This window comes from Hemiscyllium ocellatum, chromosome 1 (genome assembly GCF_020745735.1).
Source record: "Hemiscyllium ocellatum isolate sHemOce1 chromosome 1, sHemOce1.pat.X.cur, whole genome shotgun sequence".
In the NCBI taxonomy this organism is placed as follows: domain Eukaryota; kingdom Metazoa; phylum Chordata; class Chondrichthyes; order Orectolobiformes; family Hemiscylliidae; genus Hemiscyllium; species Hemiscyllium ocellatum.
The window spans coordinates 158,622,140-158,648,751 of NC_083401.1; the positions used below are offsets into that span (position 1 = coordinate 158,622,140).

Sequence of the window (26,612 nt, forward strand, 5' to 3'; positions counted from 1 at the left end):
TTGGCCAAGAGCCAAAATTCTACCAAATGTCTGAACGTAGCAAACAACAAATGTAAGAGGCAAAAGTCAGAGCATAGAAATAATATATAAAGTTTTTGATTCTTTTCCATCCCCACTCATTTAGCAATTAAGATCAATAAGTGACGGTTTCCTCTTGATGTAATTTCGAAACAAAGTACAGAACACAGTCAGAAACAGCATCCTACATTTAACAGATTATCACCAATTTTTCAAAGCATATACATCATATAGGATAGACTTGTGAACAGCTGGATTGCAAAAGACTTCTGAAATTGTTTTCCTAGTTCTGGCAGGGAGTGTATCAAGATTGAGCGATAATAGTTTAAAACGTTAAGCCTCATTTCGAAAGGTGATGCGTTTGTTTTATTAATATTGCATTTATTTTGATCACGAGATAAAAGTAAAAATGTGGAATTCCTCACACACATAATCACTCAGTAAGATCATAGCTGGTCTACTTATATTCCCATCTACCCTAACAACCTTTGCAATGATTCCCTCGCAATGACCCAATCTCCAATGCCTTCTGAGCAGGCAGCTCCAAAATCTCACTATCCTCTCAAAATGACTGAGAATGAAAAAACACAAATTTCAAGTACAGTAATTGCAAGAGATGCCAAAAAAAAGGAAAAAAAACATTGAGATAGCCAGAACAGTATTAAACTATTATCTGAAAAGCAATGCAGGTTATAGGGAAACCACTGAAGAATGGCAGTAAGGAAATTGCTCATTCAGTGAGCTGGTGCAGACATGCTGGGCTGAATAGCCTTTTATGTTGCAACAAGTTTTATTGTATTATGTGGCAAATAAGGTGGATCTGATCACAAGTTTGGTGGGATTCAAACTGACAACAGCACCTAAGTCATTAATTACACTGTAATTAGTTGAGGTTCCAGCACTAATCCTACTGCCTCCGTACTAGTTACAGCCTGCCAAACTGAAAATGCCCTATTTATTCCTGATGTTTCCTGTCCATTATCTAGTCCTTTGTACCCTGAATCCCAAAAGGCCTTGTCTTTTGTAATAAATGTTGATGTTTTCCAAGTGTTTGCATTATATACTATATGCACTTTTATCAACTGTGCAAGTCACATCCCTAAAGGACCTAAAACATTTTGACAGTCATGACTTTTTTATTAAACCATGCAGGCTCTATCTAATGCCTTGTTAGTACCTTAATAATAAATGATAAAAAATGGTTAAAATTTGATGTCAGGCTAACTGACCTGTAGTTTCCTTTTTCTCTCTGCCTCCTGTTTTGAATAGTGGTATTAAATTTGCTACCTTCTAACCTACTGGACCATTCTAGAATCTACTGAATCTTCTGTTTTTCTTTAAACTGTTCATCAACATTTTAAAAAGTGGAGTCTCATTCTTCTAGAGACTTTGCTGCTACAACGCACGATCCTAGGTGTCAGCAAACAAGTCTATTCTAAAAATGTTTAATTTTAATTTTAAAAATGTGAGTTTTCTTTCTTGTCAATTGCACCATTCTTTCCCTGACTTAACACTGAGATCGCACACTCATCTACATTTTTTTTTGATTCTTGCACCTCATTGATTGAGCATGTCCACGTTGTTTGTACTTTTTCACCAAAATCACAGATTCTCCAACAACAGCATACATTTACAGCAACTTTGAGGGCAAAAAATGTTTCAAATCTCAACATGCACGAACAAGGAAAACCAACAGGATGCATTATGAGACAGCAAAATCGCCACAGAAGTATTTAGTTTACAACACCATTCACAAAGTTTAAGTGGAAAAATATTTTCCTTCCCTACTCTCCAATGAACCTTGGACCACATTGGAGTATCAGTTGCTGGCCACCCTCCAGTAGTCCATCATAATGGTTGAGGTTGTACAGGACACTGATGAGGCCTGTTCTGGAGGACTGTGTTCAGTTCTGGTTACGCAGTTACAGGTCGTTCCACTATAAGGCAACAGTCATGCTCCTTTGCAATTTTGTGCTTTAGAAAATCACACTACAGAAAATCACACTGTAAAAGATCGCTAATAGAAAATTGCTATACCCGTTCAGTAGAAAGTTTGCGTTCTCCACACAACGTCCATTATTCATTAATTGCATTATAGCCAATGCGCACTGACGAAACAAGCATTATAACAGATCAACTTATATAGGAAGGATATTATTAAGCTAGAGAGGCTCTAGAACAGATTTGTCAGAATGTTGCCAGGTACGGAAGGCTGGAGTTATAAAGAAAGACTGGATAGGCTGGGACATTTTTCACTGGGGTTTAGGAGGTTGAGGGTTGAAACCATGAGCGGTAGAAATAGGGTAAGTGTATATGGTCTTTTCCCTACTATGGAAGATTTCATGACTAGGCAGCACATGTTTAAGGTAAGAGGACAGAGATTTAAGAAAAGCCATGGAGGCAGTTTTTTTTTGTTTTACAAGAGCGTGGTTCATGTGTGGAATGAATTTCCTGAGGAAATGGTGGATATGGGCACTGTTACTATGTTTAAAGGACACTTAATGCTGGTGCAGCTCCAGTGGCCTAATGGGTAAGGCACTGGCCTCCTAAGCCGGGGGTTGTGGGTTCAAGTCCCATCTGGGATGTCTGACTCTTCCTTGTGTGTCCTTAATCTGCTTTGCAAACAACCGCTTATCTGCATTCAGTTGATGGGGTGGGCTGTTCCCTGTTGCCTTACGCAGCACTTTAGGGCGGCACGGTGGCACAGTGGTTAGCACTGCTGCCTCACAGCGCTAGGGACCTGGGTTCAATTCCCGCCTCAGGCGACTGACTGTGTGGAGTTGGCACGCTCTCCCCGTGTCTGCGTGGGTTTCCTCCGGGTGCTCTGGTTTCCTCCCACAGTCCAAAGATGTGCGGGTCAGGTGAATTGGCCATGCTAAATTGCCCGTAGTGTTAAGTAAGGGGTATATGTAGGGGTATGGGTGGGTTGCGCTTCAGCGGGTCGGTGTGGACTTGTTGGGCCGAAGGGCCTGTTTCCACACTGTAAGTAATCTAATCTAATCTTAATTAACTACATGAATAGGAAAGGTTTGGAAAGGTATGAGCCAGGAGCAAGCAGGTGGGACTAGCTTAGTTTGGGATGGACTGCTTAGACCAAAGGGTCTGTCACTGTGCTGTATGACTCTACAAAGCTAATCAGTGTGCATTTGATAATTATTCCAATCATTGAGTTATATAGCATTGCCAGATTCTATTTTCATCTGACAGTCAAATATACTCACATTTCGGTGGGGATTCAGTGGTGGGAAATCAATAGTAGACTTCTGCTAGATGTTCCCCCAAATTAATATAGTCCATGACCCCAACACCAGCTTGGTGGAAATTAGCTAACTCAATTAATTCTGAAGATCATCTTGGGACCATGTTATCAAATTCTTACTAAAAATAAAATGTACAAAGCAACTAAGCTACCAGGGTAAACTATTTACCTGTATCCTTCTCACAACCCTCAAGACATTTTTGTTTTTTTTCATCTGAATCTAGTTCTCAGGAGAAGCAATGATAGCCTCTACTCTCCATGTTTAAATAGTTGACCAGTTCTAGCCTCAGGTACATGAGTTGGGAAAAATGAGATCTATTTTCCCTCTATATGCGCACTTCAATTAATGCTAGTGCAGCAATGACCACTGCTTTGCATATTCATAAGTTTTTGAACTGAAATGCTAATTCTGTTCGTCTCCACAGGTGCTGTCAGACCCGAGTATTTCCAGCTTTTTATTTCAAACTTCCAGCACCGTATTTTGCTTTTACTGATAATTCTGAATCTAGACTAACACGTAAAAGATTCTCTAATTTTAATAAATAGACACAGTGCACAAGGCACAATGTTAGTTAAAATAATTAAACTTACTTTTCTCCTAGTTCTTCCACATAAACAACAACCGGTCCGTTATCAGGATCGACTGCCTGAATATGAGCATTGTAATATCTACCATCATCCAGGAATACCTAAGGGGTAATGAAACCATATTTTTTTTAAAATGCATATAAACTTTCTAACAGTTTTATTGCTTACATAACGCATCCCAAAAAAAAACAAACCAATCCAAGTTTGTTAGAAAGCAGCAATCCATCTAGGTTTTTCAGTGATATACGCCATAGTAAGGCATGAAGATACAGCAAAAGGCATGAACTGAATAATGAAATACTTCAGACGATGTGCTGACCATTTGCAGGAGGGGGCTAGGTGTTAGTGTCGCCTGTAGATGACAGTCTGCTCTAGTGAAGATCAGAGAACCGAAGAATATTCTGGAATATTTTAATTTCAGGAGCATTTCTTTTAAGAGATTAAAGACGTGAGTGTAACATTCCTTTTCTTAATCATGCTTTATCTTCAAATGAGTCAGTGCCTTCAGGTGAAATGGGTTTAGAATGAAGAAAATTATTGTAAATTACATCCTTTAATTTTCTCAGTAATTATCCAATCATAAGCAATAGTTAATTACTGAGGGAAAAAAAAGCTACAAATTTGCAGTGATCCAATGAAAGTACCCACAGTGGATTCCCAACTTGTTACGATATCTCTATCTTAATTAATTTGTACAGTCAGGTTATAAGTTTGCTCACTGAGTTGGTAGATTTGTTCTCGAACGTTTCGTCACCATGCTAGGTAACATCATCAGCGAGACTCTGATGAAGCATTGGCATTGTATCCCGCTTGCTATTTGTGTGTCTTGGTCTGTTGTAGTGTGTAATATCACTCCTGGTTCTGAGAGATTGGTGAATGGGGTCCAAATTGATGTGTATGATAATGGAGTTCAAGTTTGAATGCCAGGCCTCTAGGAATTCCCATGCATGTCTTTGTTTAGCCTGTCCCAGGATGGATGTATTGTCCCAGTCAAACTGGTGTCCCTCTTTGTCTGAGTGTATGGATAGCAATGATAATTAGTCATGTCTTTTGGTGGCTAGTTGGTGCACATGTATCCTGGTGGCTTGTTTTCTGCCCGTCTGTCCAATGTAATGTTGTTTGCAGTCCTTGCAGAGTATTTCGTATATGACATTTGTTCTATTGGTAATTGGTATGGGGTCCTTTAAATTAATCTGGAGCTGTTTCAGTGTGGTGATAGGTTTGTGGGCTACCATGATGCCGAGAGGCTGGAGTAGTGTGATCATCATCTCGGAGATGTCTATAATGTATGGCATGGTGGTTGGGGTTTCTGGGCACGTTGTGTCTTTTTGTTTAAATCTGTTGTGTCGGAATTGGTGGACTGCGCTTATCAGGTACCTGTTGTTCCTGAATATGTTGTATAGGTGTATTTCCTCAGCTTCTCGTAGTTCCTGGCTGTTACATTGTGTTGTGGCTCATTTAAATAATGTCCTGATACAGTTTCGTTTGTGGGCGTTAAGATGGTTATTCCTTAGTTGAGTACCTGGTCAGAGTATGTGGTTTTCCTGAAAACACTGGTCTGCAGCTCTCCACTGGCTTTTCATTCTACCGTGACATCTAGGAAGGGGAGTCTGTTGTTGTCCTCTACTGCTTTGGTAAGCTTTATACCAGTAAGGACGTTGTTTATGTGTTTGTGGGTTTCATCAAATTTGTTGCGGACCCAAAGCTTGTGCTGGATTGTGAGAAGGACTGTTCGTTCTAGCCTCTGCACAACTGCTTCTGCTAAGAGTCCTGATATTAGTGATCCCATAGGCGTCCCATTTGTTAATAGATCTTGTCGTTGAAGGTGAAGTGGGTTGTGAGGCACAGTTGTAGTAGTTTGAGGATGCTGTCCTTGCTGATGGAGTTGGTGCTGTCAGGTGTTTGTGTCCTTAGTTCATCGAGCAGTGAGGCCAGTGTTTCTTTGGCTCGGGTGATGTTTATTGATGTGAACAGGGCCGACATGTTGAAGGAAACCATCATCTCGTTGTTCTCTACCTTGGTGTCTTTGATAGTGTTCAGAAATTCCTGGGTGGGGTGGATGGAGTGGCTTGAGTCATCTACTGGGTATTTCAGTTCGCATTGCGGTTTCTTTGCTAGTCTGTATGTTGGTGTACCAGGAAATGAGTCTGAGGAGGGCCCCTTGTTTATGTACCTTTGTTAAGCAGTACCAATAACCACCAGAACGAACGTCATATACAAAATACCCTGCAAGGGCTGGAACAAACATTACATCAGACAGACGGGCAGGAACCTAGCCACCAGGATACATGGGCACTAACTAGCCACCAAAAGACACAATCAACGATCACGAGTATTCATACACACAGATGAAGAGGGACACTGGTTCGACTGGGACAATGCATCCATCCTGGGACAGAATGCACATGGGAATTCCTAGAGATCTGGCATTTCATTAACAAATACATCGGTTTGGACCCCATTTATCAACCTCTCAGAAACAGAACTGGAAGTGACATCACCCACCACAACAAACCAAGACACATAAATAGCAAGCAAGTCAGAACACCAACTCTTCACCGGAGGCTCACCGATGATCTTACCTACCATGGTGACAAAACATCCCAGAACAAATCTACCAGCTCAGCGAGCAAAGGAAGAGCAAGAGAGGGAGCGAGGGGGAAGAGGACAAAAGAAAGAGGAGAGAAGAAAAAGTAAAGGAGAGCAAGAAAGATAAAGGAGCAGGTGAGTTTCATGAACACACTCTGATAGCCTAATAACATGTAAAGAATGCAGTTTTCCCAGAACATTGGATTCCAAATTTAAAATCCTGGGTTTGCAAGTCTGAGTTGCTAGCCTCCCCATTCCTGCTCCATCAACATCTACTACCCCTATAAGCCAAGAACTGTTCATAAGGGTGGTAGAGGAGGACACTCTCATAACATTTGGGAAGTACTCAAATGTGCACTTGTGATGCCAAGGCACGCAAGGCTATGAGCCAAGTACTGGAGAATGAGATTAGAATAGTTGTCATTGGGTTGGACTGGCACAAACTTGTTAAGCTGGAAGGACAGTTTCTGTTCTGTATACCTCTGACGATGACTCTATGGAGCAGGATGCTGAGCAGTAGTGGGCAGCAATAAGTCAGGAGCAGGCCAGTAAGGTAGTGGGTAGGATGGCAGTAAGAAAACAAGGAATGGGGGTTGGGTACACATTGATGATATCAGCAGCAGCACAATAAACTACCTGGTGGAGTGGGTGCCACTTCCAGGCACACAATGATGGTACCCATGACACAGACTTTCTGTCCCAGTGAGATGGCAAGAGGTACAGTGTTAAACAGTATCGCCATAATTCTTGAGTAACAAAGCTAAAACAAAAAAAATCATGATGCAGCAATGCTTACCTTACATTTGTCCCCAACAGCATACTGCATCCCAGCAGCAATAGAATAATCTTTCTTCTGTTGTGCTGCAAAGTACAGTTTGAATATAAATCATTAATGTCAGCAATGAACTAGCCAACTCAATGAAAAGGTTGAACTTGACGTAATCCACTCACCTTGCTCCATTTTCTGCCAAACTTCATACTCAATATTTCTATAAATGTTTGGGTTGAATGCTTGGAGGACCTTTCTTGGAAGGGTCACATGGGTAGAACTTTCACTTTTCATTTGCTGTTTCTGAGAACAAAAGACAATAAACACACGTTTGCAATGCTTCAAAGGTCTGTCTGCACGTTAAAGCTTGTAGCTTCATAGAAATTTATCATGGGTGATGGCACAACATTGATATTATTACACGAGCTGTCTGTTCTCTGCAGCAGCCAGTATTTAGTTCCATTGCAAACACACACAAAAAAAAATCAAATGCTGCACACAACAGCTGATCGGATATCATTTGTTTTACATCAGCAGTGGAGGAGAATCTCATCCATTATCTGCTTACTTTCTATCATTTGGTTAAAAATTCTGGCAACAAAACAATCTATCAAAAGCTTGCTCATTAGTTTTGTCTTACATTGACAAAAGCCATACCACCCAACTGATCTGTGCCAATGTTAGAGACCACGTGGACCTGTTCTCATCCTATTAGCATGTTCGACTATTTATTTCCCCACATGCAGTTAACTATTTCCCCCTTAAATGCATCTGTGCTACCCACTTCAACAGTTCTGATTTGATAAATTCCTGATCGAAGAATTTCCAACATCAAGCTTTTGACAGTTCATTCTGAAGCACCCACACTGATTTCCAAACAACTTCTCCTTCCTGATCAGGGTGGTTAGGATTCACTCTGCATTGTATTGTAGGACTGTTGGAATTATGTTCCCATTAGAGTGATTTTTTAACATGGTGGGGGAAGGAGATGAGCAAGAAAAAAAAAGGAATGGCATCAGGAAATGAGTACCAATCCACCAACTGCCAGGATTTAACCTGATCCCAGTCTGGTATTTTAATCTGGCTAGAAGCCTCAAAATAATCTGCATTGCATGTTTAAGTGTGCCTCCATCTTTGCTATTATCTTGGCTGACACTTCTTCCCCACCCCACCCCTCCACCGTTGCTAAATTATTAAAGTAACCGCACATCCATCAATTGCCAGAGATTGGTACAACCTTGACACCACTCTTTCCTGACACAAGTTGCATTTAGAACTCAGATCAGGCTAAAGTTAGCTGTGTCAGCCAAGATAATAGCAAAGATGGAGGCACATATCAGTCACTGGTCTTCGTTTTGTACAAGGGACAAAAGAAACCAACAAGATCCCTAGTAGCCATACACTCAGACAACCAGGAACATGAATTTGACTGGGAAAGCACTACCATCATAGGACAAGCCAGACAGAGAACAGCCAGGGAATTCCTAGAGGCATGGCATTCATCCACAAACTCCGTTAACAGACACATAGACCTGGACCCCATATACAAACCACTACAGCTGAAACTGACACCCGGAAACGGCAAGAACATCCATCAACAGACACATCGACCTGGACCCCACATACAAACTACTACAGCTGAAACTGACACCCGGAAGCGGCAAGAACAAACCACTATAAATACCGGAAGAAACATCAAAGCAGCGCTTCACAGGAGGCTCCAATAGCACTGATGATGTTCCCTAGCCAGGGAACGAAACGTTTGCAGCAAAAACTTCCAGCTCGGCGAACAGAACCACAACATTTACTAACATATATGATCTGAATGTGTTCCCTCAGTGATGAGTAAAAGATTTCTGGTTTAAAACAAAAAATCATTTACACAAATTAAAACTGTCCAGGCGTGTATACAATTGTCTCGCTGCCTCAGATACATCCACGTCACTGGGTTAGAAGTTTCTGTGTTCAGGCATCATTACAGATTTATGCACGTATTTCAGGTAAGCATTAAATGTTTACACACATATCAACATTTTCAATATCCCACCATTTATAGATTACCTTTAGGACTTTATTACATGACTGGGACTTGAATCCAGTCACATCACGCTCATTGGCAGCTTTGCCCCTGTTAAAAGATGTGAAAATGAAATGTACAGTTATGCCACAATCTAGGTATCTTTGAATCATAAGATAGCAGCAAAATTACACAGGAATGATCTGGGAAATATTAAAACTGAGACCATGGAAGATTTAATTTTTAAAAAGATATTGAAAGTCTACAAGTAAACACATTTGTACAATGCTTGTGTTCACTCTTTCACGAAGTATCACCATGGCAAAGCACCAAGGGCAGCACGCTGGCTCAGTGGTTAGCACTGCTGCCTCACAATGCCAGGGACCCGGGCGACTGCCTGTGTGGAGTTTGCACATTCTCCCCATGTCTGTGTGGGTTTCCTCTAGGTGCTCCGGTTTCCTCCCACAGTCCAAAGACTTGCAGGCCAGGTGAATTGGCCATGCTAAATTGCTCATAGCATTAGGTGCATTAGTCAGAGGCAAATACAGGGTCAGGGAATGGGTCTGAGTGGGTTACTCTTCGCAGGGTCGGTGTGGATATGTTGGGCTGAAGGGCCTGTTTCCATACTGTTTAGGAATCTAATCAAAATCATTGCAAAAAGGTTGGATCTACCAATATCATCCAACCAGCCGGATTGCTTTTTTTTAAAAAATTGTCTTATTTTTCTAATCAACCTATTCAAAGATGTTATTACGCAGTTCTGCAACAGATGAGATTTGAATCCAAGATCTTTCAGTCCATAGATAGTAACATCACCCCCATGCCACAAGAGGACTCCCCAAGATTTATTTTTAAGTCAATGTTAAATTGCAAAAAGCTGTTGCATTAACACTCTTTCAAGTAAACAAGACAGTTTTTTTTAAAGAAAGTATGAGAATCTAATTAGCTTCCATATGATCACCTTCCAGGAATCAGGGTGTTCTTGCCCATTAACAGGATCTGTAGGTGATAGTTCCTAATGAGCTGCCATGGATACTGGGCTTTTCAAACTAAAGCTCACAGGTTAACAAGGTTGAAATAACGGTCACTATAGTAACAATTCCGTTAGAAATGCAAGCTAATAGCTCTTATTGTGCAGGAACTCAACATTAAAGCAATGCACTGTAAATAACAAGTAACCATCTCTCGCTATGTATGAGATGTTAAAAAATAATCTGTAGGGTATTTTTTGCAAATCAGCTTTGAACTTTTCTTTTTGGATTCTCATTGGCATTCAATGTAATGAAAAAAGCGTCAGCGTGCTTCATTATCAATTAAGGAGGTGTATGTATTGCTAACCCCAAAGGGTCTTTATGTTAAACCAGCATGTGTCATAGTCCTGTCTTTAATCAAGCATATTTTATTCATTCTCTATGTTTTTAAATTAAACAATGAGAATTACATGGACATCGAGTGCAAGTGACATTAAGTAATCTTTCCAAGGAAAAGATTGACGCACAACTGCAGAAAATCAGTAATCAAGACAAAGATTAAAGTTCAAATCTAAAAGTGAGTAAAGCCAGGAATTAGCACGCAACTGTTTTTCTTCTGGCTTCTAGAATCCAACTCAGACAAGTTTATTGAGGTTTCCTCCCGATTTTTTTGTCAAACATAAAACTCAAAGCAGAGTCCAGCTCAGATGGGCACACAGGACTTCAGTAGTTTTAAAATCAAATCATCTGTGTTTTACTGCAGAGATAGATTTTGGGATGCGAAATTAACTAAAGCATAACCACAGAAGATTTCTTCAGGAAAGAAAAAGGAATATTATGTAATTAGTGAGAGTCTGCTTCAGTGGATTCAGAACTAGCCTTATACCTAGGAGGTATAAAGTTGCAACTAGTAGATTTAAAATAAGAGCTTTTAAAAGAAATAAGACAAGACTCCATCTCCCTCACTATCTACCATTCTTGATAACGTCATGCACAAAAGATGCAGATATGGTGACATCAAATGGAATGAAATTTGGGAACAGGTCAATGAAAGAAGATTTGCATTTATATGGCATTTTTCACAACCACCAGACATCAGACAGCATTTTATGCAGTGAGGTACTTTTGCAGTGTATCGTTGTTGTAACCTAGGAAACACTGCAGCCAAGATGTGCAATAAAAGTTCCTACAAGCAGCAACGTGATCACATTATCTGTAATTGTAATGCTGTTGAGGGATAAAAATATTGGCCAGGACACTAGGGATAATGCCCTGATCTTCTTCAAAATTACCTGTGCAGGCAGGAGGCTAATTTTGAAAGCTCAACCAGATTATGGCATCTCTGAGAGTGCTGGGTTTTGTGCACATGTCCTGAACTCCTCAGCGTGTGAGGGAGAGGTAGGGAGAGGGGGAAAGGCAGAGGGAGGGGAGTGGGGCAACAGACAGGAGGTGAGAGGGTGAAGGGGGGAAAGAGAGGGTGTGGGAGGAGAGAGAGAGAGAAAAAGAGAGAGAGAGAAAGAGAAAAAGAGAGAGAGAGAAAGAGAAAAAGAGAGAGAAAAAGAGAAAGAGAGCGAGAAAAAGAGAAAGAGAGCGAGAAAAAGAGAAAGAGAGCGAGAGAAAGAGAGCGAGAGAAAGAGAGCGAGAGAAAGAGAGCGAGAGAAAGAGAGCGAGAGAAAGAAAGAGAGCGAGAGAGCGAGAGAAAGAGAGCGCGAGAGAAAGAGAGCGAGAGAAAGAGAGCGAGAGAAAGAGAGCGAGAGAAAGAGAGCGAGAGAAAGAGAGCGAGAAAAAGAAAGAGAGCGAGAGAGCGAGAGAAAGAGAGAGCGAGAGAAAGAGAGAGCGAGAGAAAGAGAGCGAGAGAAAGAGAGCGAGAGAAAGAGAGCGAGAGAGAAAAAGAGAGAAAGAAAGAAAGAAAGACAGACAGAAAGAAAGAAAGACAGAAAGAAAGAAAGAAAGAAAGAAAGGGGTGGAGGGGAGAGAATGAGCTTCAAGTGTCTGTGTGGAGTTTGCACATTCTGCGTGGGTTTCCTCCGGGTGCTCCAGTTTCCTCCCACAGTCCAAAAATGTGCAGGTTAGGTGAATCGGCCATGCTAAATTGCCCGTAGTGTTAGATGAAGGGGTAAATGTAGGGGAATGGGTCTGGGCGGGTTCCTCTTCGGAGGGTCAGTGTGGACTTGTTGGGCCGAAAGGCCTAATTCCACACTAAGTAATCTAAACTAATCTAATCTGTCAGGGAGTGGTGGAGCTTGTGTTGAGAGAAGAAGGGAAGAGTAGGAGAACACAACGAAGAGAACAAGAATGCAATCACCATTAACCATTTCCTACCATCTGGGTTCAACGCTGTCAAATGAAGCCGAAGAAAATGCAGCACAAGTAAGAATTTCAAATTTCATTCAAAAAATGTTGTAATTTGGCCGACTGTATTGATTTCCATCCGGTAACAAAATCGGGTTCTGATTTCAGGTAATGCACATATGCTTGTATCACTATGTCTGATTTTCCTTCCCATTGTACAGAATTCATGGATTTGACAGTAAAAACTAGTGTAAAATCTGATGGCTTACCCAATCATTTCTATTTCTACATCAGAATCCGAATTTTCACTGTCATTGAAGTGTTCCTCATTGATTTCACTGTTTGCATCCAGCACTGCAGGCATTATTGCACGAATGTCAACCTTGAATACGTTCTGGTAAAGCACTTCATACAAAATGGCTGCAAAACAAAGTCAGGTTTTAGTTTACTCTTTCACATATAATATCCTGAAATTATATGAAATCCTGAAGTTATACAATTGGGCCAACTAGTGTCCACCAGCCAGATGACCCTGCCAGAGTTTGTAGAATTCGTGAAGTAAGTGGTTGTGAGTATTTATGAGGCAGACGTGCCCGAACTGCAGCTACAGTCTGGTTGTCTATCTAAGTTGTGACACATGACGGACGGCAAACAGCTCTTAAGCCGATTCTGTCACAACTTGACCAGGAACAGTGTGCAGGTAACTGTGCCCCAATTTCCCACAAGTCATCCCAAAATTTTACAGAGTCCCAATGAGACCATCGAAATAATCAATTTGCAGAACTGCTACTCAGGACAAAAGCAATTCACACCATGTTTCAACAGAAACATAAAAACTATTTATTGTTAAATACATGACTTTAACAAGACTGGTAAAAGGGATTTTTAACACACTACCATATCCCTCAAAAAGCCAAACATACATACAAGGCAGACTGGAAAAAGGATATAGTGAGGATGAACAAAATTCCAAAAGATCAAAAGTCCAGCCTACAACTATGGAAGTTATTTTCTCACAGTCATTTGGATGTCAGCAATGACATACTGTTGCCTGTAGGGTGCTGCTGCTGCTTCTTCATTTCAATCTCGGTCTTTTCCTACCTCAGAATTGTCTCGCTCAATCAAAAATTATGTTTGATGTGAACATAGCAGGTATAGTTAGTAAGCTTGCAGATGACACCAAAACTGGAGGTATAGTGGACAGCAAAGAAGGTTACCTCAGAGTACAACGGGATCTTGATCAGATGAGCCAATGGGCCAAGGAGTGGCAGATGGAGTTTAGTTTAGATAAATGTGAGGTGCTGCATTTTGGAAAGACAAATCAGAGCACGATTTGTACACTTAATGGTAAGGTCCTGGGAGTATTGCTGAACAAAGAGACCTTGGAGTGCAGTTCATAGCTCCTTGAACATGGAGTCCCAGGTAGACAAGATAGTGAAGAAGGTGCTTGGTATGCTTTGCTCTATTGGTCAGAGCATTAAGTACAGGAGGTGGGAAGTCATGTTGCAGCTGTACAGGACATTGGTTAGGCCAGTTTTGGAATACTATATGCAATTCTGGGCTCCTTCCTTTCAGAAGGATGTTGTGAAACTTGAAAGGGTTCTGAAAAGATTTACAAGGATATTGCCAGGGTTGGAGGATTTGAGCTATAGGGAGAGGCTGAACAGGCTGGGGCTGTTATCCCTGGAGTGTTGGAAGCTGAGGGGTGACCTTATAGAGGTTTATAAAGTCCTGAGGGGCATGGATAGGGTAAATAGACAAGGACTTTTTCCCTGGGGTGGGGGGAGTCCAGAACTAGAGGGCATAGGTTTTGGGTGAGAGGGGAAAGATTTGAAAGGCACTTAAGGGGCAGTGTTTTCACAGAGGGTGGTGTGTGTATGGAATGAGCTGCTAGAGATAGTGGTGCAGGTTGGTACAATTGCAGCATTGAGTAGGAAGGGTTTAGAGGGATATGGGCCAAGTGCTGGCAAATGGGATTAGATTAGGTGAGGCTATCTGGTTGGCACAGACGTGTTGGACCAAAGGGTCTGTTTCCGTGCTGTACATCTCTATGACTCTCTCAAACTTTCTTGGTCTTTCTGCCTTTTTCATCAGGCAGAGAGAGAGAGCATGAGAGGTACAGCGCAGGAGGGAATGTGCGACAAAATGATGGAAGCTTTCTAATAGCAGACTTTGGATGTTCCGCTCGCTGCTTGCCTGGCCCTTACAGCGATTAACACTCTGAAGCTCAACCACAAATTGCCAACAGGCAGAATTTCCTTAACACAAACCCTCACAGTGGCACTCAGAATCAAATTCACTATCTCACTGCTTCAAAAAAGCAACACTTTATTACACAACACAAAAAAAATGCAGGGGCTGATTTTCAAGTTGCAAAGCTCTTCTGGTTTCTCAACCAAATAGTAGTCCAACTTCCACTGCAATTTATAGTCCTGAGAAAGAAATATAGTCCTTTATAATTTAAAAAAAAACAGATAAAAACACACCAGCAATCTCAATCTGTGACTTTCCATACATTTAAGCTCCTTTCCGAATAAGGGATTAGATTCACTCAGGTTCTACAATTTGTTGTGGGTTTTTGTAGTGTATTTGCTTTGGAATTAGAGAGTCAAATCAGCTATTAGTTTTGGATGTAGGTTTGCTCACTGAGCTGAAAGTTTCATTTCCAGACGTTTTGTTACCTTCCTTGGTAACATCTTCAGTGGGCCTCATAAGAAGCAATGCTGAAAATTCCTGCTTTCTATTTATCACAGGAAATATCACCAACACAGTAAGTGACATCACCAACCAAAGAAACCCAAACATATATATATAGAAAGCAGGAATTTTCATCCAAACCTACATCCAAAACCTCAACCTGAGCTACAAATCTTCTCAAAACTTGTTTTGATTAGTTTCAGGGAAAGTTACCGACTCACTTCAGCCTGCTTTTTCCATCTCCAAGAGACAGGTTCTAACTCACAAAAGTCTGCTGACCTTGGGTAGCCATCCTCTCCAGCCCTTTTATGTCATTTTTAAGATTTAAAGTTGTTTGAAGTTCCGAATGTGACCTGCTTTTACTCGGCATTACGGTCATCAGAATTAATATATTCTGTGACCAGTTACGTAACAGATACCTTTTTCGCGCATCCAGTAACAGAGCAAGACTCCTTTCCTTGAACCATATATTGACACTTTGTGGTCACTTGCAATGTGCAACCAGTTTTCTAAGCAGGATATCTAAATGAAGAAACGTGCAGCACAAAAGGTATCAAAGGGCCAAGTTACTGAAGTGTTAGTAGGGGCACTTTGGGACTAGTGATCATAATTCTCTTAGTTTTAAAAGAGTTTTGGAAAAGGTCACGCCTTCCATGAAAGTTAAAGTTCTTACTTGGAGTCAGACAAGTTTTAATAGTATGAGACAAGAACTTGCAAATGTTGATTGAGTAAACTGTTCACAGGTAAAGGGACAACTGACAAGTGGCAGGTTTTGAAAAGTGTGATAAAGAGTTCAGACGCATTATGTTCCTGTTAGAGTAAAGGGGTAAGGTTGGTAAGAATAGGGAACAATGGATGAATACATTGAGGTTCTTGTCAAGAATAAGAAAGAATCATATTAGACAGAGACAACTAGGATGAAATTAATCTTTTGAAGAGTATAAAGATTGTAGGGACATTGTAGGAGGGCAAAGAGATTGCCATGGCAGATAAGGTTAATAATAATAATCCAGAGAAATTCTGCAAGTACTTTAAGAGCAAAAGAGCAACGAAACCGCGAATAGGGTCCCCTAAAGATCAACAAAGTCTTCTATGTGCTGAACCTCAGGAGATGGCAAAGATACTAAATGAATATTTTGCATCAGGTTTTAATTTGGGGAAAGAAATAGAGGCTAGCAAGCTCAGGAAAATAAATATTAATATTTTGAAAACAGTTAACATTACAGAAGATGAAGTCTTAGAAAGCAGAAAAGGTGGATTAAACTGTGGGACCTGATCAGGTATATCCCAGGGTGTTGGGGGAAGTTGGGTAGAAATTGTGGTGCCCCTAGCAGAAATATTTGTTTCATCTATAACCACGGCTGAGATGTCAGAGGGCTGAAGGGTGGCTAATGTTGTACCTTTACTTAAGAAAGGATGTAAAGAGAAGCTTGGGAACAATAGACCTGTGAGCCTGACATCGGTGTGGGTAAGTTATTGGAAGCGATTCTGAAAGATTGGATTTACATGCATTGGAGCGACACAGACTGATTAGGGATAGTCAGCCTGATTTCGTGAGGGAAATCATGTCTCACAAACTTGATTGTGTTTTTGAGCAAGTAACCAAACAGACTGATGAGGGCAGAGCGTAGATGTTGTTTACATGGACTTCAATAAAGCCTTTGTCAAAAGGTTCTAATTAATAAAGTTAGATCATATGGGACTCGGGGTGAGCTTGCCAATTGGATACAAACTTGGCTTGATGATCAGAGACAGGGGCAAGTTGTTTTTCAGACTGGAAGCTGTGACCAGGAGTACTCCACAGAGAATGGTAACGGATCCACTTCTGTTTGTCATTTATATAAACAATTTGGTTGAAAATATAGAAGGCATGGGATAGTAGGTTTGCGAATGACATCAAAATTGGTGGACTATGAAGGAGGTTATCTAAGACTACAAAGAGGTCTTGATCAATTAGGTCAATGGGCTAAGGAGTGGCAAATGGAGTTTAATTTGGATACATGCGAGGTATTGCATTTAGTCAAAACAAACAAGGGGGCCGTTATACAATTAATGGTAAGGCCTTGGGGAGTGCTGTTTAGAACAAAGACCTAGGGGTTCAGGTACATAATTCTTTGAAATTTGTGTCAGAGAGAGAGAGTGTGGATAAGAAGGCATTTAGCATGCTTGCCTTCATTGCTTAGGCCTTTAAATATAGGAGTATACGGGCTGTGCTGGGCGCTGGTGAGGCCTCTCCTGGAGTATTGTGTGCAGTTCTAGTCGCCACGCTATAGGAAGGATATTATTAAATTGGAGAGGGTTCAGAAAAGATTTACCAGGATGTTGCCAGGAATGGAGAGTCTGAGTTATGAAAACAGGCTGGAAAGCCTGGGACTCCTTTCCCTGGAGCGTTGGAGGTCGAGGGGTGAACTTATGGAGGTCCCTTATGGGAGAGGAGAAAGTTTTAAAAATGATATAAAGGGCAACCTTTTTTTAAAAAAGCACAGAGAATGATTAGTGTGTGGAATGACCTGCCAGAGGAAGTGCTGGATGCAGGTACAGTTACGTTTATAAGATATTTGGATAAGTACATGAATACAAAAGGTTTGGAGGGATATGGCCCAAAAGCAGGAAAGTGGAACTAGTTTAATTTGGGAACTGGTGGGGGTGGACTAGTTGAACCAAAGGATCTGTTTCCGCACTGTATGACTCTATGGCTCTATACTGTTATACTCTTTAAAAGGCATGTCAAATTCAAAACTTTTAAATCAAAAACTTTATTCAGTATGAGTCTTCATCCATTTTCCAATGAAGTAGTCAATTCAAAGTGCTCCAAAGAGATGACCACTAGCAGTCAGATGACTTGTTCTGAAACTAACCAAAGAACTGACTCAATGTCTGGCTTTGTGCTAAAAATGCATTCCACTCAAAGTTGTTAGCTACACATCCCAAAATCAAAACTATTGATGAAGCTATGCCAACAAACTAATCAATTACTTAAGTCACTGAAAGAATCAATGAATATAGGTTTGCAGGGCCCTTTTGCGAAAAAGAGATAGACATCTCTGAACAGGTTGATTAGAAAATAAGTTTGATAATTATTTTAAAAAATTTAACACAGCTAACTGGGCCCTCTTGTGGCGCAGTGATAGTGTCGCTACTCCTGGACGGGAAAGCTTGGGTTCAAATCCCACCAACTCCAGAGGTGTGTGATAACATCTCTGAACAGGTTGATTAGAAAAACAGGTTAAAGAGAAAACATTGGAATTTGGGTTTGCACTTTGAGAAACAGAACTTGGTCATGAAGAGAGCTGTGCAACTGCAGCCATGTTTGAAAGAGGCAATTTTAATAACATACAAATAAGGGAATTAGGAATAAGATTTCTTTTAACACATTCAAGTCAGTTCTGCCACTTAATAACATTGCTCATCTGACTGTGCCCTCAACTCCACTTCTTACCTACCGCTGATGTCTTATGTCTCCATTGTTAGTTAAGAATTTAATGGTCTCTGCCTCAAAAATATTCAATGATTTGGCCTCCACTGATTTCCAGTCAAAAAGACAATTTTTTCCTCATTTCCATCTTATGTGGCCCTCTAATACTAGTCTCTCATACAGGGAAAACATTCTTTCAGCATCAATCCCATCAGGTCTCCTCAAGGACTAGCATGAGTCAATAAGATCACCTCTCATTCTTCTAAACCCTAATGGTTAGAAGGCCCAACTTGTCCACAGTACTCTAGATACGGCCACATCCACACATTATATAATTGTAACAAAACATCCTTTCCCGTTGCACTAAATCACAGCATTCCACGTGCCTTTCCCATCATTTGTTCACTACATACCAATTGTTTGCGATTTAAAAAGGCCTGTTACAGAAAACCAAGTGGTAGCAACATCTGTGCCTTAGAAAGATCTGACAGGCAGGAGGCTGGGAGAACACAGCAAGCCAGGCAGCATCAGGAGGTGGAGAAGTCAACGTAACCCTTTTCCAGAGTCCTGAAGGGTTACACTAGAAACGTCCACTTCTCCACCTCCTGATGCTGCCTGGCTTGCCGTGTTCTCCCAGCCTCCTGCCTGTCTGTTTTGGATTCCAGCATCTGCAGGGTTTTTTTTGTCTCTTAGAAAGACCTGAAGCTTTAAAAATCATAAGGTCTCCATGTCTACTGTCTTTTGAGTCCAGCAAACAGCTAAACAGTCCTTTGGTGATGAGACCCTAAGAAAATGACAGTGACCTACATAAAGTCTCTCTCATCAAGAAGCATATGGCTTCAGATCTTCAATTCACCCAGCTGCACTTCAGGTGAGATAACATATCCATCATTAGATTTACAATGAACCTCTTATAAAACAAGATAGACTCATGAATAATTAAATTTTTTTTGGTTCAGTTAATTATTCATCTTTTTTTGGTTTCAATTAATTAACTTTCACAGACAATATTTTTCATAAAAAGAAAAGCTGGTTATTCAAATCATCACACTCAGGAGTGAAAACACACAGACATCTTCTTAAAATTCTCTGGTTATGGGCAGCTGTGAAGGAGGCAAGCATTTCGGCAGTTCTTTCTCACTCTGTCTCTAACAATCTAGAGAATCAGTTGGAGGGAAGGATACATATGCATAAGCTAAAACTCCATTTAAATGAGACATTTCAAAAAAATCTTGCACATTTTTAAAAAGTGATGTAACATCGGCAGTTTGGAATAGTCTGTTGCAAATTATAGTTGAGAGTGTAGTGCTGGAAAAGCACAGCAGGTCAGGCAGCATCTGAGGAACAGGAAAAAAAATCGGCGTTTCAGGCAAAAGCTCTTCATTAGGAATGAAGGGCTTTTGCCCAAAATGCCGATTTTCCTGCTCCTCGGATGCTGCGTAACCTGCTGTACTTTTCCAGCACCACGCTCTTGACTGTAATCTCCAGCATCTGCAGTACTCACTTTCGCCCTGTCGTAAATTATAGACAATAAAATGAATTTGCAAATTAAAATCAGAGTACTTACACTGGCAAATGGCTGCAGCATCCACAAATGTCTTAGGATAGACACTATCATAATGATTTCCATTTGAAAAGCATAAAAGGATCTAAATGGAAGTTGAGAAAATAAATGGTCCAGTTATTATTATTATCATCATCTTTGGACATCAGCAGGTTGCTATCTATGTCCAAATCCAGTCAACTAATGCTCCTTGGCACTGCCACAACTGGAATGAGTTCATATTCAACTTTTGGACTAGCAGAGTGGAAAACACTGCCACCCAAAAAACTCTTGCCCTTCGGTTTATAAAATGCTTTGCCTATGGGGCACTTTAAAGGTTAATTAGTTTTACAGTTTAGTGCACAATACCAAAAGCTAAGTGATAATACCATTCCAGGAATGTATTGTTTATTTTTATTTGAATTGTGATTTCCTGCTACAATCCAAAATCTACCATCCTTCAGAGCTGCTTCAAGTTTTATGCCTATTCGCTTGAACAGCAACTCAAACTAGATTCAAGCTGAGACCACTACCTCCAATGGATCATTCAGCATCTCTTCATTAATGAACAAATAAAGCCAGATCATTGATAATATTGGTAACAACCACTGAAGAAAGTATGTATGAAACGACAGATTGTGTTTAAACTTATTGTTTACATTAAAACCTGTAATAGATAAGTTTATAGCTATCATAGTTATTTACAGAGGGGCTTCTCTCAACAGAAGATATTCACCAGTCAATTACTTCCAGACATTTCTTTAAAGCGTTAGAGGTCAGAACAGAGTACAAAAGCATTCTGGTGCAGGATGTAACAACGTCAAAACATTTAGAATTGCACCTCTGGTAATTTACAAAGATCTGACCAGATCTAAGGTCAGATGATCAAACGTAGCTTGGTTCAAGAAGCAGCTTTTAAAGAGAATCTTTGAAAAGGAGGAAAGTAAGCCACACCGACGCCTGGAGCAACTTCCAGATACTAGGAAAATAAGAACCCAAAGAACTGAGGATGCTGTAAATCAGAAACAAAGACAGAAGTTGCTGGAAAAGGATCGGAGGAAGGGTCACCAGACCTGAACCATTTCCCTTCACAGATGCTGCCAAACCTTCCAAGCTTTCCCAGCAACTTCTGTCTTTGTCCCAGATACTAAGACTCAAACAGTGAGCAGCAAGTCATTTCAAATTTGTGCAATGAAAACCTGGACTGTATAAGAATCGAAAACATACAGTTTGGAGATCTAGTTGGTGATCTATTACAGGTTTGGAAACAAGGCTGAAAATATTTAAATCGAGCCTTGTACAACCAAGATAGACTAGTGAGTACAGAGATGTTGGGTTAAAACAACTTCACAGGATCATGGAATCCCTTACCCAGTCATAGAGATGTACAGCATGAAACAAGCCCTTCGATTTCAACTCGTCCATGCCGACCAGATATCCTAACCTAATCTAGGCCTATTTGCCAGCACTTGGCCCATATCCCTCCAAATCCTTCCTATTCATATACCCATCCAGATGCCTTTAAATGCTGAAATTGTACCAGCCCCCACCACGTCCCCTGGCAGCCCATTCCATACACGTACCACTCTGTGTGTGAAGAAATTGCCCCTTAGGTCCCTTTTAAATCTTTCCTCTCTCACCCTAAACCTATGCCATCTGGTTCTGGACTTGCCCACCCCAGGGAAAAGACCATGTCTATGTACGCTACCCATGCCCCTAATGATTTTATAAACCTTTATAAAGGTCAGCCCTCAAACTCCAACGCTCCAGAGAAAACAGCCCCAGCCTATTCAGCCTCTCCCTACAGCTCAAATCCTCCAACCCTGGCAACATCCTTGTCAATCTTTTCTGAACCCTTTCAAGTTTCACAACATCTTTCCGATAGGAAGGAGAACAGAATTGCATATAGTATTCCAACAGTGGCCTAACCAATGTCCTGTACAGTGGCAACATGACCTCCCAACTCCTGTACTCGATACTCTGATCAATGAAAGAAAGCATACCAAACGCTTCTTCACTATCCTATCTACCTGCGACTCCACTTTCAAGGAGCTATGAACTTGTACTCCAAGGTCTTTTTGTTAATAACACTCCCCAAGACCTTACCATTAGGTGTATAAATCCTGCTACAATTTGCTTTTCCAAAATGCCGCACCTCACATTTATCTAAATTAAACTCCATCTGCCACACCTCAGCCCGGTGGCCCACCTGATCAAGATCCCGTTGTACTCTGAAGTAACCCTTCTTCGCTGTCCACTATACCTTTTTGGTGTCATCCGCAACTTACTTACTACACCACCTATGTTCACATCCAAATCATTTACATAAATGACAAAAAACAGCAGACCCAGCACTGATCCTTGTGGCACTCCACTGGTCACAGGCCTCCAGTCTGAAAAACAACCCTCCTCCACCACCACCCTCTGTCTTCTACCTTCGCGCCAGTTCTGTATCCAAATGGCTAGTTCTCCCTGTATTCCATGAGATCCAGCCTTGTTCACCAGTCTACCACGAGGAACCTTGTTGAATGCCTTACTGAAGTCCACATAGATCATATCCACCGCTCTGCCCTCACCAATCCTCTGTTACTTCTACAAAAAACCCAATCAAGTTCATGAGACATGATTTCCCATACACAAAGTCACAATGACTATCCCTAATCAGTCCTTGCCTTTCCAAATTCATGTAAATCCTGTCCCTCATGATTCCCTCTAACAACTTGCCCACCAACCAATGACAGGCTCACCAGTCCGTAGTTCCTGGTTTTTCCTTACCACCTTTCTTAAATAGTGGCACCACATTAACTAACCTCCAGGCTTCTGGTACTTCAGCTTTGACTATCGATGATACAAACATCTCAGTAAGAGGCCCAGCAACCACTTCGCTACCTTCCCACCCAGTTCTAGGGTACATCTGATAGGTCCTGCGGATGTATGCATTTCAAGACATCCATCACCTCCTCCTCTGTAATACGGACATTTCAAGATGTCACCATCAATTTCCCCACATTATATCTTCCATGTCCTTCTCCACCGTAAACATTGATGCAAACATACTCATTTTGTATCTCCCCCCATCTCCTGCAGCTCCACACAGGCTGTCTTGGTGCAAGTTTGGAATCGGTTTGTAGGAATTTGAATGAGCTCATGGCTGCGGAGGGTAGATGGCAGAAGGCTGGTCAGAATAATATTTAAAAATCACGTTGAAAGAGAACAAAAGCGCAGATGAGGGTTTCAGCAACAGACAAGCTAAGGCAGGGATGGAGATGGATGATGTTAGTTATCGACATGGTTTTAAGGTTTGGGATGGGAAGCTCAGCAAACAACCAAATGGGAGATCAAGCTTGTGATACAGTAATACTTGAGTTCAGTAGTTTAAAGAATAGTACAGCTTTCGAGTGTTGTACTCGGTCGCAGCTGTACAAACCAATGGTCTCAACAACGCAAACTTTTTTTTAAAACTGACTTCTAAGCAGTAAATATTTGGAAATAACAAAATTATATCTGCACAGGGGTCTTTCACAAATTCAGGAACTTTCAAAGCACTTTACAGTCAAAAGTATATATTTCTGAAACAATGGCACATTTCTGACATGCAACTGTCAGTTGGAATACTGTAAACTTGAAAAAACAACTATGAGTTCATAACCATATAAATCTGTTTCAAGTGATTTTAGATAAACATTTGCCAGGATGCTGAGGTAAATTCTACTGGTCTTCATAAAACAACGTCACTGAATCTTTCACACGTGTTCAAAAGAGAGAAGGGATAACAGTTTTAACACCTTATCCAGAGGACAACAACTCTGATTATATGCTCATGCCTCTGGAGTTGATTTACGATGTAATTTTCTTGTATCTTCATTTAGAATCACTGCAAATGACTTCACCAGTTTTTCTGAGAACTTACTGTGTCAGGGAATCCATTTTCAGTAACACGGGCAGGTGGTCTATTTGGTTCCTGGTAAATTATAAAATCTCGTCTGTAAAAGTAAAAAATATAACAGATTAAAAACTATATTGGAGCAACCACGAAAAACCTAATCATATTCTATCTTACTGTACAAACCAAGAGATAACAGTCATTACAACTTAACTGTTTCAAGCCATAGAATCCAGAAGGTCCTAGGTATAGTCAGCTGGGCCGAATGTAGGATCAGTATCAATTAACACCATACTTTCTGGTCCAAACCATGAGCAGCAAAAATCTCACTCAGTTGGCTACTGTCAAACATTCACATGGATATCGTCATCTGATCAGATCAGGTCAAGCCAAGACTCTCCTAATATCTGCTAAAACTAAAATGGGAACTGTCCACAGTACTGGATGGAGCTCAGCACCCATGTATTGTGTTTGTATCAGATGGGACAACTATATTTCTACACTATTTTCAGGAGGGGGGGGAAAAAGAAAAATGAATATCAGGAAATAGTTGGGGTGGGGGAGGAGAGTCACAGAGATAGTCAGAAACAGAAACAGAGAGTATGTGAGACAACGGTGCAATACAGACATAACAAGAAACAAAGTAGTAGAACAATGACACTACATCACACTTTCCAATTGGCAATCTTGCAGTAGTGTAGGTATAAATGCTGAGCTCAATATCCAATGAAGAGGAGGTAATAGGAGAAAGTAACTGTAGACTTGCAAACAATGGTCACCCCAGAGACACATCCAACAAGTACAGATTGGTATTTAATGCTTACAATCCAGAATTTCCCCAGCCCATTTAAATTTCAACTCCCCAAATCAAAATCCTGAGAGAGAGAGAAACTACATGGTACACTTACAAAACAAATAAATCCTCCCCCTCCAAACTGATCAACAGCCACTTGCACTAATGGGCCCATGGTACTTTATAGGAGTCTCATCAGGTAAAAACTGACAGCTAACAAAATGCTGAAAATGTGTTGCTGTAAAAGCGCAGCAGGTCAGGCAGCATCCAAGGAACAGGAAATTCAACGTTTCAAGCATAAGCCCTTCAGCCCGAAACGTCGAATTTCCTGTTCCTTGGATGCTGCCTGACCTGCTGCGCTTTTCCAGCAACACACATTTTCAGCTCTGATCTCCAGCATCTGCAGACCTCACTTTCTCCTCGAAGAAGCTAACAAAGAGGGCCAGATATTAGGGCAAGTAACCAAAGTGAGCTTGGGGGGAGGGGGGGGTATGCGGAGAGAGAAGAATGGGAAAAGGGATAGATGGGGAACTAAAGGGGTGGAGAAATTTAGAAAAGGAATTTTAGAGCCTGCATTCTATACAGTGAAAGATAAAGTGTCCAGCAAGGAAGGTACGGGGATTCAGAATTTAGTTTTGGAGAAGCATCATTCAATGTGCTTGCCCAAGAACAAGCACAATGTTCTTGTCTCTAGTGTGGGCAAGGGCAAAGATGGCAGGGAGGTTCAGTGTACTGACCACAGCACTGTGACCTAACGTGTCATTCAAATACCCCACTAAGAGAGAAACGTAGCATTAATATTGGAAAGCATTGTTAGGGGAATAGATAAATGTTCACCACAGCAAAAACAGTCCCAACGGCTGGGCTGCCTACCTGGTGTCAAGGCAAGATATTTCTTCTGGGCTGGAGAGGGACTTGGAGAGGGGTGGGGTGTGGGTGGGACTGGAGAGAGGAGTTGTCCCACCCAGACCCACCTATCTCTGCGACCCTGCATATCCCATGGCTAATCCACCTAGCCTACACATTCGTTGATAGTATCGGCAATTTAGTACAGCCAACTAATTTGCATATCTTTGGACTAAGGGAGTTAGGGTAAGCATTTCTGGCATCCTGCCATTATTTGGGAAGCTTGACACGTTTGATTCTGCCAAAGACTGGGCAGTCTGTGGAAAGAATCCATTATTTTTCCAGGCAAATGAGACGGAAGCAGATGAAAAGCAACGAGAAATTCTCCTGACAGCATGTGGACCCGCAGAGATTTTGGAGCCTAACTTTCCCTGAGGCACCAGATACTAAAACCTTTCAAGGGTTGACAGATCTAGTGAAGGATTATTATGGACCTAAGCCTCCTCTAATTCTGAGTCACTACTATTTTTACACAGCAATTTGAGAACAACAGCAATCTATATCGGAATTTTTGACGAGGTTAAAACCACTGGCAGAGGCATAGGACTTTGGTTTAACCCTTAATGTGATGCTGAGACATCATTTGGTATTCTGAATTAATAACATAATCATGCAAAAGCATCTATACCTGGTTTATAACAAACATCTAGCTCAAATGCAGGTCAGCACTGAAACAGCTGTTTCAACGATCACAGAACCAGTCTTTAACAAAATTTGCTCTGGACTTCAATCTTAGGTTTACACAAGATCTCGGACAGACTGAGAACCTATACTGGGGAATCTTTATAAATTAAGGGTACACCTTTATTTTGCATCAGTGTTTACTGTGGAGAAGGACATAGAAGATACAGAATGTGGGGAAATAGCTGGTG

The 26,612-nt window shown here is 41.1% G+C and overlaps 1 protein-coding gene across 1 annotated transcript in view; it reads right to left on the reverse strand.

Annotated features, from left to right (window-relative positions):
- otud4 (OTU deubiquitinase 4) overlaps positions 1-26,612 on the reverse strand; it is a 100,775-nt gene that overhangs the window by 32,310 nt on the left and 41,853 nt on the right. Inside the window, exons 5-11 of the mRNA XM_060832916.1 lie at positions 24,069-24,141; positions 20,183-20,264; positions 12,773-12,923; positions 9,285-9,351; positions 7,406-7,526; positions 7,251-7,315; positions 3,869-3,966 (exon numbers count right to left, since the gene is read on the reverse strand). Coding sequence (XP_060688899.1) covers positions 3,869-3,966; positions 7,251-7,315; positions 7,406-7,526; positions 9,285-9,351; positions 12,773-12,923; positions 20,183-20,264; positions 24,069-24,141 — 657 coding nt within the window. The remainder of the gene's footprint in view (positions 1-3,868; positions 3,967-7,250; positions 7,316-7,405; positions 7,527-9,284; positions 9,352-12,772; positions 12,924-20,182; positions 20,265-24,068; positions 24,142-26,612) is intronic.